General features: G+C 26.4%; 1 protein-coding gene across 1 annotated transcript in view; it reads left to right on the plus strand.

Moving 5' to 3' along the window:
* Positions 1-8,567, plus strand: part of LOC125385926 (importin-11-like) — a 104,048-nt gene extending 95,481 nt beyond the window's left edge. Inside the window, exon 16 of the mRNA XM_048409956.1 lies at positions 8,538-8,567. Coding sequence (XP_048265913.1) covers positions 8,538-8,567 — 30 coding nt within the window. The remainder of the gene's footprint in view (positions 1-8,537) is intronic.
* The last annotated feature ends 8,500 nt before the right edge of the window (positions 8,568-17,067 follow it).

Below are 17,067 nucleotides of genomic sequence, written 5' to 3' on the forward strand. Positions count from 1 at the left end.
ATATAACGTTAAACGTTATATCGTAACAGTATATAACGTTATACGTTGTAACTGTATACTACATAACGTTATGCGTTATATCGTAATGTTATATAACGTTATACGTTATATTGTAATACTTTGTAACGTTATACGTTGTAACTGTATACTACATAACGTTATACGTTATATCGTAATGTGATATAACGTTATACGTTATATTGTAATACTATATAACGTTATACGTTGTAACTGTATACTACATAACGTTATACGTTATATCGTAATATTATATGACGTTATATGTTATATCGTAATACTATATAACGTTATACGTTATGTCGTAATACTATACAACGATATACGTTATATCGTAATACTATATAGCAGTATACGTTATATCGTAATAATATAGCATTATTCGTTATGTCGTAATACTATATAACGTTATACATTATATCGTAATACTATATAACGTTATACGTTATATCGAAATACTATTCAACGTTATACGTTATATCGTAATACTATGTAACGTTATACGTTGTAACGGTATACAACATAACGTTATACTTTATATCGGAATATTATATAACGTTATACGTTATATCGTAATGCTATACAGCGTTATACGTAATATCGTAATACTATATAACGTTATACGTTATATCGAAATACTATTCAACGTTATACGTTATATCGTAATACTATGTAACGTTATACGTAGTAACTGCATACTACATAACGTTATACGTTATATCGTAATGTTATATAACGTTATACGTTATATCGTAATACTATGTAACGTTATACGTTGTAACGGTATACTACATAACGTTATACGTTATAAGATAATGCTATATAACGTTATGTGTTACATCGTAATACTACATGACGTTATACGATATATCGTAATCATATGTAACGTTATACGTTACATCGTAATACTATAGAACGTTATACGTTATATCGTAATATTATATAACGTTATTCGTTATATCGTAATGCTATATAGCGTTATACATTATATCGTAATACTATATCACGTTATACGTTATGTCGTAATACTATATAACGTTATACGTTGTAACCGTATACTACGTAACGTTATACGTTATATCGTAATGTGATATAACGTTATACGTTATATTGTAATACTATATAACGTTATACGTTGTAACTGTATACTACATAACGTTATACGTTATATCGTAATATTATTTAACGTTATACGTTATATCGTAATACTATATAACGTTATACGTTATATCGAAATACTATACAACGTTATACGTTATATCGTAATACTATGTAACGTTATACGTAGTAACTGCATACTACATAACGTTATACGTTATATCGTAATGCTATACAGCGTTATACGTAATATCGTAATACTATATAACGTTATACGTTATATCGAAATACTATTCAACGTTATACGTTATATCGTAATACTATGTAACGTTATACGTAGTAACTGCATACTACATAACGTTATACGTTATATCGTAATGTTATATAACGTTATACGTTATATCGAAATACTATACAACGTTATACGTTATATCGTAATACTATGTAACGTTATACGTAGTAACTGCATACTACATAACGTTATACGTTATATCGTAATATTATATGACGTTATATCGTAATGTCGTAATGTGTTATATCGTAATACTATATAACGTTATACGTTATGTCGTAATACTATACAACGTTATACGTTATATCGTAATACTATATAGCAGTATACGTTATATCGTAATAGTATAGCGTTATACGTTATATCGTAATACTATATAACGTTAAACGTTATATCGTAATACTATACAACGTTATACGTTATATCGTAATACTATATAGCAGTATACTTTATATCGTAATAGTATAGCGTTATACGTTATATCGTAATACTATATAACGTTAAACGTTATATCGTAACAGTATATAACGTTATACGTTGTAACTGTATACTACATAACGTTATACGTTATATCGTAATGTGATATAACGTTATACGTTATATTGTAATACTTTGTAACGTTATACGTTGTAACGGAATACTACATAACGTTATACGTTATATCGTAATACTATATAGCATTATACGTTATATCGCAATAGTATAGCGTTATACGTTATGTCGTAATACTATATAACGTTATACGTTGTAACGGTATACTACATAAGGTTATACGTTATATTGTAATGGTATATAACGTTATACGTTATATCGCAATGATATATAACGTTCTAAGTTATATCGAAATACTATACAACGTTATACGTTATATCGTAATACTATGTAACGTTATACGTTGTAACTGTATACTACATAACGTTATACGTTATATCGTAATGTGATATAACGTTATACGTTATATTGTAATACTATATAACGTTATACGTTGTAACTGTATACTACATAACATTATACGTTATATCGCAATATTTTTTAACGTTATACGTTATATCGTAATACTATACAACGTTATACGTTATATCGTAATACTATATAGCATTATACGTTATATCGTAATAATATAGCGTTATACGTTATGTCGTAATACTATATAACGTTATACATTATAGCGTAATACCATATAACGTTATACGTTATATCGAAATACTATACAACGTTATACGTTATATCGTAATACTATATAGCAGTATACGTTATATCGTAATAATATAGCGTTATTCGTTATGTCGTAATACTATATAACGTTATACATTATATCGTAATACTATATAACGTTATACGTTATATCGAAATACTATACAACGTTATACGTTATATCGTAATACTATATAGCATTATACGTTATATCGTAATAGTATAGCGTTATACGTTATGTCGTAATACTATATAACGTTATACATTATATCGTAATACTATATAACGTTATACGTTATTTCGAAATACTATACAACGTTATACGTTATATCGTAATACTATGTAACGTTATACGTAGTAACTGCATACTACAAAACGTCACACGTTATATCGTAATGTTATATAACGTTATACGTTATATCGTAATACTATGTAACGTTATACGTTGTAACGGTATACTACATAACGTTATACGTTATAAGATAATGCTATATAACGTTATGTGTTACATCGTAATACTACATGACGTTATACGATATATCGTAATCATATGTAACGTTATACGTTACATCGTAATATGAACTTTATACGTTATTTCGTAATATTATATAACGTTATTCGTTATATCGTAATGCTATATAGCGTTATACATTATATCGTAATACTATATAACGTTATACGTTGTAACCGTATACTACGTAACGTTATACGTTATATCGTAATGTGATATAACGTTATACGTTATATTGTAATACTATATAACGTTATACGTTGTAACTGTATACTACATAACGTTATACGTTATATCGTAATATTATTTAACGTTATACGTTATATCGTAATACTATATAACGTTATACGTTATATCGAAATACTATACAACGTTATACGTTATATCGTAATACTATGTAACGTTATACGTAGTAACTGCATACTACATAACGTTATACATTATATCGTAATATTATATGACGTTATATGTTATATCGTAATGCTATACAGCGTTATACGTTATATCGTAATACTATATAACGTTAAACGTTATATCGTAATACTATATAACGTTATACGTTATATCGTAATACTACATAACGTTATATGATATATCGTAATAGTATGTAATGTGATACGTTCTAACGGTATACTACATAACGTTATACTTTATATCGGAATATTATATAACGTTATACGTTATATCGTAATGTTATACAGCGTTATACGTAATATTGTAATACTATATAACGTTATACGTTGTAACTGTATACTACATAACGTTTTACGTTATATCGTAATATTATATGACGTAATATGTAATATCGTAATACTATGTAACGTTATACGTTATGTCGTAATACTATACAACGTTATACGTTATATCGTAATACTATATAGCAGTATACGTTATATCGTAATAGTATAGCGTTATACGTTATATCGTAATACTATATAACGTTAAACGTTATATCGTAACAGTATATAACGTTATACGTTGTAACTGTATACTACATAACGTTATACGTTATATCGTAATGTGATATAACGTTATACGTTATATTGTAATACTATATAACGTTACACGTTGTAACTGTATACTACATAACGTTATGCGTAATATCGTAATGTTATATAACGTTATACGTTATATTGTAATACTTTGTAACGTTATACGTTGTAACTGTATACTACATAACGTTATACGTTGTATCGTAATGTGATATAACGTTATACGTTATATTGTAATACTATATAACGTTATACGTTGTAACTGTATACTACATAACGTTATACGTTATATCGTAATATTATATGACGCTATATGTTATATCGTAATACTATATAACGTTATACGTTATGTCGTAATACTATACAACGATATACGTTATATCGTAATACTATATAGCAGTATACGTTATATCGTAATAATATAGCATTATTCGTTATGTCGTAATACTATATAACGTTATACATTATATCGTAATACTATATAACGTGATACGTTATATCGAAATACTATTCAACGTTATACGTTATATCGTAATACTATGTAACGTTATACGTAGTAACTGCATACTACATAACGTTATACGTTATATCGTAATGTTATATAACGTTATACGTTATATCGTAATACTATGTAACGTTATACGTTGTAACGGTATACAACATATCGTTATACTTTATATCGGAATATTATATAACGTTATACGTTATATCGTAATGCTATACAGCGTTATACGTAATATCGTAATACTATATAACGTTATACGTTATATCGAAATACTATACCACGTTATACGTTATATCGTAATACTATGTAACGTTATACGTATTAACTGCATACTACATAACGTTATACATTATATCGTAATGTTATATAACGTTATACGTTATATCGTAATGTTATATAACGTTATACGTTATATCGTAATACTATGTAACGTTATACGTTGTAACTGTATACTACATAACGTTATACGTTATATCGTAATGTGATATAACGTTATACGTTATATCGTAATGTGATATAACGTTATACGTTATATCGTAATGTGATATAACGTTATACGTTATATTGTAATACTATATAACGTTACACGTTGTAACTGTATACTACATAACGTAATGCGTTATATCGTAATGTTATATAACGTTATACGTTATATTGTAATACTATGTAACGTTATACGTGGTAACGGTATAGTACATAACGTTATACGTTATAAGATAATGCTATATAACGTTATGTGTTACATCGTAATACTACATGACGTTATACGATATATCGTAATCATATGTAACGTTATACGTTACATCGTAATACTATAGAACGTTATACGTTATATCGTAATATTATATAACGTTATTCGTTATATCGTAATGCTATATAGCGTTATACATTATATCGTAATACTATATAACGTTATACGTTATGTCGTAATACTATACAGCGTTATACGTTATATCGTAATACTATATAGCAGTATACGTTATATCGTAATAATATAGCGTTATTCGTTATGTCGTAATACTATATAACGTTATACATTATATCGTAATACTATATAACGTTATACGTTATATCGAAATACTATACAACGTTATACGTTATATCGTAATACTATGTAACGTTATACGTAGTAACTGCATACTACATAACGTTATACATTATATCGTAATGTTATATAACGTTATACGTTATATCGTAATGTGATATATCGTTATACGTTATATCGTAATGCTATACAGCGTTATACGTAATATTGTAATACTATATAACGTTATACGTTGTAACTATATACTACATAACGTTATACGTTATATCGTAATATTATATGACGTTATATGTTATATCGCAATGCTATACAGCGTTTTACGTTATATCGTAATACTATACAACATTATACGTTATATCGTAATACTATATAGCGTTATACGTTATGTGGTAATACTATATACCGTTATACGTTATGTCGTTATACGTAACCGTATATATCGTTATACGTTATATCGTAATATTATATAATGTTATTGGTTATATTGTCATGCTATGCAGCGTTATAGAATATATCGTAATACTATATAATGTTATACGTTCTAACGGTATACTACATAACGTTATACTTTATATTGTAATACTATATAACGTTATACATTATATCGTAATACTATATAGCAGTATACGTTATATCGTAATAATATAGCTTTATTCGTTATGTCGTAATACTATACAACGTTATACGTTATATCGTAATACTATATAGCATTATACGTTATATCGTAATAGTATAGCGTTATACGTTATGTCGTAATACTATATAACGTTATACATTATATCGTAATACTATATAACGTTATACGTTATTTCGAAATACTATACAACGTTATACGTTATATCGTAATACTATGTAACGTTATACGTAGTAACTGCATACTACAAAACGTCACACGTTATATCGTAATGTTATATAACGTTATACGTTATATCGTAATACTATGTAACGTTATACGTTGTAACTGTATACTACATAACGTTATACGTTATATCGTAATATTATTTAACGTTATACGTTATATCGTAATACTATATAACGTTATACGTTATATCGAAATACTATACAACGTTATACGTTATATCGTAATACTATGTAACGTTATACGTTGTAACGGTATACTACATAACGTTACACGTTGTATCGTAATGTTACATAACGTTATACGTTATATCGTAATACTATGTAACGTTATACGTTGTAAGTGTATACTACATAACGTTATACGTTATATCGTAATGTGATATAACGTTATACGTTATATCGTAATGTGATATAACGTTATACGTTATATTGTAATACTATATAACGTTACACGTTGTAACTGTATACTAAATAACGTAATGCGTTATATCGTAATGTTATATAACGTTATACGTTATATTGTAATACTTTGTAACGTTATACGTTGTAACTGTATACTACATAACGTTATACGTTATATCGTAATGTGATATAACGTTATACGTTATATTGTAATAGTATATAACGTTATACGTTGTAACTGTATACTACATAACGTTATACGTTATATCGTAATACTATATAACGTTAAACGTTATATCGTAATACTATATAACGTTATACGTTATATCGTAATACTACATAACGTTATATGATATATCGTAATAGTATGTAATGTTATAAGTTGTAACGGTATACTACATAACGTTATACTTTATATCGTAATACTATACAACATTATACGTTATATCGTAATACTATATAGCGTTATACGTTATGTGGTAATACTATATAAAGTTATACGTTATATCGTAATACTGTAGAACGTTATACGTTATATCGTAATACTATATACCGTTATACGTTATGTCGTTATGCGTAACAGTATATAACGTTATACGTTATATCGTAATATTATATAATGTTATTGGTTACATTGTCATGCTATGCAGCGTTATACAATATATCGTAATACTATATAATGTTATACGTTCTAACGGTATACTACATAACGTTATACTTTATATTGTAATACTATATAACGTTATACATTATATCGTAATACTATATAACGTTATACGTTATATCGAAATACTATACAACGTTATACGTTATATCGTAATACTATGTAACGTTATACGTTATATCGTAATATTATATGACGTTATATCGTAATGTCGTAATGTGTTATATCGTAATACTATATAACGTTATACGTTATGTCGTAATACTGTACAACGTTATACGTTATATCGTAATACTATATAGCAGTATACTTTATATCGTAATAGTATAGCGTTATACGTTATATCGTAACAGTATATAACGTTATACGTTGTAACTGTATACTACATAACGTTATGCGTTATATCGTAATGTTATATAACATTATACGTTATATTGTAATACTTTGTAACGTTATACGTTGTAACTGTATACTACATAACGTTACACGTTAATCGTAATGTTATATAACTTTATACGTTGTAACGGAATACTACATAACGTTATACGTTATATCGTAATATTATATGACATTATATGTTATATCGTAATACTATATAGCAGTATACTTTATATCGTAATAGTATAGCGTTATACGTTATATCGTAATACTATATAACGTTAAACGTTATATCGTAACAGTATATAACGTTATACGTTGTAACTGTATACTACATAACGTTATGCGTTATATCGTAATGTTATATAACATTATACGTTATATTTCAATACTTTGTAACGTTATACGTTGTAACTGTATACTACATAACGTTATACGTTATATCGTAATATTATATGACGTTATATGTTATATCGTAATACTATATAACGTTATACGTTATGTCGTAATACTATACAGCGTTATACGTTATATCGTAATACTATATAGCAGTATACGTTATATCGTAATAACATAGCGTTATTCTTTATGTCGTAATACTATATAACGTTATACATTATATCGTAATACTATATAACGTTATACGTTATATCGAAATACTATACAACGTTATACGTTATATCGTAATACTATGTAACGTTATACGTAGTAACTGCATACTACATAACGTTATACATTATATCGTAATGTTATATAACGTTATACGTTATATCGTAATGTGATATATCGTTATACGTTATATCGTAATGCTATACAGCGTTATACGTAATATTGTAATACTATATAACGTTATACGTTGTAACTATATACTACATAACGTTATACGTTATACCGTAATATTATATGACGTTATATGTTATATCGTAATGCTATACAGCGTTATACGTTATATCGTAATACTATATAACGTTAAACGTTATATCGTAATACTATATAACGTTAAACGTTATATCGTAATACTATATAACGATATACGTTATATCGTAATACTACATAACGTAATATGATATATCGTAATAGTATGTAATGTGATACGTTCTAACGGTATACTACATAACGTTATACTTTATATCGGAATATTATATAACGTTATACGTTATATCGTAATGCTATACAGCGTTATACGTAATATTGTAATACTATATAACGTTATACGTTGTAACTGTATACTACATAACGTTTTACGTTATATCGTAATATTATATGACGTAATATGTAATATCGTAATACTATGTAACGTTATACGTTATGTCGTAATACTATACAACGTTATACGTTATATCGTAATACTATATAGCAGTATACGTTATATCGTAATAGTATAGCGTTATACGTTATATCGTAATACTATATAACGTTAAACGTTATATCGTAACAGTATATAACGTTATACGTTGTAACTGTATACTACATAACGTTATGCGTAATATCGTAATGTTATATAACGTTATACGTTATATTGTAATACTTTGTAACGTTATACGTTGTAACTGTATACTACATAACGTTATACGTTATATCGTAATGTGATATAACGTTATACGTTATATTGTAATACTACATAACGTTATACATTGTAACTGTATACTACATAACGTTATACGTTATATCGTAATGTGATATAACGTTATACGTTATATTGTAATACTATATAACGTTATACGTTGTAACTGTATACTACATAACGTTATACGTTATATCGTAATATTATATGACGTTATATGTTATATCGTAATACTGTATAACGTTATACGTTATGTCGTAATACTATACAGCGTTATACGTTATATCGTAATACTATATAGCAGTATACGTTATATCGTAATAATATAGCGTTATTCGTTATGTCGTAATACTATATAACGTTATACATTATATCGTAATACTATATAACGTTATACGTTGTAACTGTATACTACATAACGTTATACGTTATATCGTAATATTATATGACGTTATATGTTATATCGTAATACTATATAACGTTATACGTTATGTCGTAATACTATACAACGATATACGTTATATCGTAATACTATATAGCAGTATACGTTATATCGTAATAATATAGCATTATTCGTTATGTCGTAATACTATATAACGTTATACATTATATAGTAATACTATATAACGTTATACGTTATATCGAAATACTATTCAACGTTATACGTTATATCGTAATACTATGTAACGTTATACGTAGTAACTGCATACTACATAACGTTATACGTTATATCGTAATGTTATATAACGTTATACGTTATATCGTAATACTATGTAACGTTATACGTTGTAACGGTATACAACATAACGTTATACTTTATATCGGAATACTATATAGCATTATACGTTATATCGTAATAGTATAGCGTTATACGTTATGTCGTAATACTATGTAACGTTATACGTATTAACTGCATACTACATAACGTTATACATTATATCGTAATGTTATATAACGTTATACGTTATATCGTAATGTTACATAACGTTATACGTTATATCGTAATACTATGTAACGTTATACGTTGTAACTGTATACTACATAACGTTATACGTTATATCGTAATGTGATATAACGTTATACGTTATATCGTAATGTGATATAACGTTATACGTTATATCGTAATGTGATATAACGTTATACGTTATATTGTAATACTATATAACGTTACACGTTGTAACTGTATACTACATAACGTAATGCGTTATATCGTAATGTTATATAACGTTATACGTTATATTGTAATACTATGTAACGTTATACGTGGTAACGGTATAGTACATAACGTTATACGTTATAAGATAATGCTATATAACGTTATGTGTTACATCGTAATACTACATGACGTTATACGATATATCGTAATCATATGTAACGTTATACGTTACATCGTAATACTATAGAACGTTATACGTTATATCGTAATATTATATAACGTTATTCGTTATATCGTAATGCTATATAGCGTTATACATTATATCGTAATACTATATAACGTTATACGTTATGTCGTAATACTATACAGCGTTATACGTTATATCGTTATACTATATAGCAGTATACGTTATATCGTAATAATATAGCGTTATTCGTTATGTCGTAATACTATATAACGTTATACATTATATCGTAATACTATATAACGTTATACGTTATATCGAAATACTATACAACGTTATACGTTATATCGTAATACTATGTAACGTTATACGTAGTAACTGCATACTACATAACGTTATACATTATATCGTAATGTTATATAACGTTATACGTTATATCGTAATGTGATATATCGTTATACGTTATATCGTAATGCTATGCAGCGTTATACGTAATATTGTAATACTATATAACGTTATACGTTGTAACTATATACTACATAACGTTATACGTTATACCGTAATATTATATGACGTTATATGTTATATCGTAATGCTATACAGCGTTTTACGTTATATCGTAATACTATACAACATTATACGTTATATCGTAATACTATATAGCGTTATACGTTATGTGGTAATACTATATACCGTTATACGTTATGTCGTTATACGTAACCGTATATATCGTTATACGTTATATCGTAATATTATATAATGTTATTGGTTATATTGTCATGCTATGCAGCGTTATACAATATATCGTAATACTATATAATGTTATACGTTCTAACGGTATACTACATAACGTTATACTTTATATTGTAATACTATATAACGTTATACATTATATCGTAATACTATATAGCAGTATACGTTATATCGTAATAATATAGCTTTATTCGTTATGTCGTAATACTATACAACGTTATACGTTATATCGTAATACTATATAGCATTATACGTTATATCGTAATAGTATAGCGTTATACGTTATGTCGTAATACTATATAACGTTATACATTATATCGTAATACTATATAACGTTATACGTTATTTCGAAATACTATACAACGTTATACGTTATATCGTAATACTATGTAACGTTATACGTAGTAACTGCATACTACAAAACGTCACACGTTATATCGTAATGTTATATAACGTTATACGTTATATCGTAATACTATGTAACGTTATACGTTGTAACTGTATACTACATAACGTTATACGTTATATCGTAATATTATTTAACGTTATACGTTATATCGTAATACTATATAACGTTATACGTTATATCGAAATACTATACAACGTTATACGTTATATCGTAATACTATGTAACGTTATACGTTGTAACGGTATACTACATAACGTTACACGTTGTATCGTAATGTTACATAACGTTATACGTTATATCGTAATACTATGTAACGTTATACGTTGTAAGTGTATACTACATAACGTTATACGTTATATCGTAATGTGATATAACGTTATACGTTATATCGTAATGTGATATAACGTTATACGTTATATTGTAATACTATATAACGTTACACGTTGTAACTGTATACTAAATAACGTAATGCGTTATATCGTAATGTTATATAACGTTATACGTTATATTGTAATACTTTGTAACGTTATACGTTGTAACTGTATACTACATAACGTTATACGTTATATCGTAATGTGATATAACGTTATACGTTATATTGTAATAGTATATAACGTTATACGTTGTAACTGTATACTACATAACGTTATACGTTATATCGTAATACTATATAACGTTAAACGTTATATCGTAATACTATATAACGTTATACGTTATATCGTAATACTACATAACGTTATATGATATATCGTAATAGTATGTAATGTTATAAGTTGTAACGGTATACTACATAACGTTATACTTTATATCGTAATACTATACAACATTATACGTTATATCGTAATACTATATAGCGTTATACGTTATGTGGTAATACTATATAAAGTTATACGTTATATCGTAATACTGTAGAACGTTATACGTTATATCGTAATACTATATACCGTTATACGTTATGTCGTTATGCGTAACAGTATATAACGTTATACGTTATATCGTAATATTATATAATGTTATTGGTTACATTGTCATGCTATGCAGCGTTATACAATATATCGTAATACTATATAATGTTATACGTTCTAACGGTATACTACATAACGTTATACTTTATATTGTAATACTATATAACGTTATACATTATATCGTAATACTATATAACGTTATACGTTATATCGAAATACTATACAACGTTATACGTTATATCGTAATACTATGTAACGTTATACGTTATATCGTAATATTATATGACGTTATATCGTAATGTCGTAATGTGTTATATCGTAATACTATATAACGTTATACGTTATGTCGTAATACTGTACAACGTTATACGTTATATCGTAATACTATATAGCAGTATACTTTATATCGTAATAGTATAGCGTTATACGTTATATCGTAACAGTATATAACGTTATACGTTGTAACTGTATACTACATAACGTTATGCGTTATATCGTAATGTTATATAACATTATACGTTATATTGTAATACTTTGTAACGTTATACGTTGTAACTGTATACTACATAACGTTACACGTTAATCGTAATGTTATATAACTTTATACGTTGTAACGGAATACTACATAACGTTATACGTTATATCGTAATATTATATGACATTATATGTTATATCGTAATACTATATAGCAGTATACTTTATATCGTAATAGTATAGCGTTATACGTTATATCGTAATACTATATAACGTTAAACGTTATATCGTAACAGTATATAACGTTATACGTTGTAACTGTATACTACATAACGTTATGCGTTATATCGTAATGTTATATAACATTATACGTTATATTTCAATACTTTGTAACGTTATACGTTGTAACTGTATACTACATAACGTTATACGTTATATCGTAATATTATATGACGTTATATGTTATATCGTAATACTATATAACGTTATACGTTATGTCGTAATACTATACAGCGTTATACGTTATATCGTAATACTATATAGCAGTATACGTTATATCGTAATAACATAGCGTTATTCTTTATGTCGTAATACTATATAACGTTATACATTATATCGTAATACTATATAACGTTATACGTTATATCGAAATACTATACAACGTTATACGTTATATCGTAATACTATGTAACGTTATACGTAGTAACTGCATACTACATAACGTTATACATTATATCGTAATGTTATATAACGTTATACGTTATATCGTAATGTGATATATCGTTATACGTTATATCGTAATGCTATACAGCGTTATACGTAATATTGTAATACTATATAACGTTATACGTTGTAACTATATACTACATAACGTTATACGTTATACCGTAATATTATATGACGTTATATGTTATATCGTAATGCTATACAGCGTTATACGTTATATCGTAATACTATATAACGTTAAACGTTATATCGTAATACTATATAACGTTAAACGTTATATCGTAATACTATATAACGATATACGTTATATCGTAATACTACATAACGTAATATGATATATCGTAATAGTATGTAATGTGATACGTTCTAACGGTATACTACATAACGTTATACTTTATATCGGAATATTATATAACGTTATACGTTATATCGTAATGCTATACAGCGTTATACGTAATATTGTAATACTATATAACGTTATACGTTGTAACTGTATACTACATAACGTTTTACGTTATATCGTAATATTATATGACGTAATATGTAATATCGTAATACTATGTAACGTTATACGTTATGTCGTAATACTATACAGCGTTATACGTTATATCGTAATACTATATAGCAGTATACTTTATATCGTAATAGTATAGCGTTATACGTTATATCGTAATACTATATAACGTTAAACGTTATATCGTAACAGTATATAACGTTATACGTTGTAACTGTATACTACATAACGTAATGCGTTATATCGTAATGTTATATAACGTTATACGTTATATTGTAATACTTTGTAACGTTATACGTTGTAACTGTATACTACATAACGTTATACGTTATATCGTAATGTGATATAACGTTATACGTTATATTGTAATACTATATAACGTTATACGTTGTAACTGTATACTACATAACGTTATACGTTATATCGTAATGTGATATAACGTTATACGTTATATTGTAATACTATATAACGTTATACGTTGTAACTGTATACTACATAACGTTATACGTTATATCGTAATATTATATGACGTTATATGTTATATCGTAATACTATATAACGTTATACGTTATGTCGTAATACTATACAGCGTTATACGTTATATCGTAATACTATATAGCAGTATACGTTATATCGTAATAATATAGCGTTATTCGTTATGTCGTAATACTATATAACGTTATACATTATATCGTAATACTATATAACGTTATACGTTGTAACTGTATACTACATAACGTTATACGTTATATCGTAATATTATATGACGTTATATGTTATATCGTAATACTATATAACGTTATACGTTATGTCGTAATACTATACAACGTTATACGTTATATCGTAATACTATATAGCAGTATACGTTATATCGTAATAATATAGCATTATTCGTTATGTCGTAATACTATATAACGTTATACATTATATAGTAATACTATATAACGTTATACGTTATATCGAAATACTATTCAACGTTATACGTTATATCGTAATACTATGTAACGTTATACGTAGTAACTGCATACTACATAACGTTATACGTTATATCGTAATGTTATATAACGTTATACGTTATATCGTAATACTATGTAACGTTATACGTTGTAACGGTATACAACATAACGTTATACTTTATATCGGAATACTATATAGCATTATACGTTATATCGTAATAGTATAGCGTTATACGTTATGTCGTAATACTATGTAACGTTATACGTATTAACTGCATACTACATAACGTTATACATTATATCGTAATGTTATATAACGTTATACGTTATATCGTAATGTTATATAACGTTATACGTTATATCGTAATACTATGTAACGTTATACGTTGTAACTGTATACTACATAACGTTATACGTTATATCGTAATGTGATATAACGTTATACGTTATATCGTAATGTGATATAACGTTATACGTTATATCGTAATGTGATATAACGTTATACGTTATATTGTAATACTATATAACGTTACACGTTGTAACTGTATACTACATAACGTAATGCGTTATATCGTAATGTTATATAACGTTATACGTTATATTGTAATACTATGTAACGTTATACGTTGTAACGGTATACTACATAACGTTATACGTTATAAGATAATGCTATATAACGTTATGTGTTACATCGTAATACTACATGACGTTATACGATATATCGTAATCATATGTAACGTTATACGTTACATCGTAATACTATAGAACGTTATACGTTATATCGTAATATTATATAACGTTATTCGTTATATCGTAATGCTATATAGCGTTATACATTATATCGTAATACTATATAACGTTATACGTTATGTCGTAATACTATACAGCGTTATACGTTATATCGTTATACTATATAGCAGTATACGTTATATCGTAATAATATAGCGTTATTCGTTATGTCGTAATACTATATAACGTTATACATTATATCGTAATACTATATAACGTTATACGTTATATCGAAATACTATACAACGTTATACGTTATATCGTAATACTATGTAACGTTATACGTAGTAACTGCATACTACATAACGTTATACATTATATCGTAATGTTATATAACGTTATACGTTATATCGTAATGTGATATATCGTTATACGTTATATCGTAATGCTATACAGCGTTATACGTAATATTGTAATACTATATAACGTTATACGTTGTAACTATATACTACATAACGTTATACGTTATACCGTAATATTATATGACGTTATATGTTATATCGCAATGCTATACAGCGTTTTACGTTATATCGTAATACTATACAACATTATACGTTATATCGTAATACTATATAGCGTTATACGTTATGTGGTAATACTATATACCGTTATACGTT

The sequence above is a fragment of the Bombus terrestris genome, chromosome 11 (assembly GCF_910591885.1).
Source record: "Bombus terrestris chromosome 11, iyBomTerr1.2, whole genome shotgun sequence".
Lineage (NCBI taxonomy): Eukaryota > Metazoa > Arthropoda > Insecta > Hymenoptera > Apidae > Bombus > Bombus terrestris.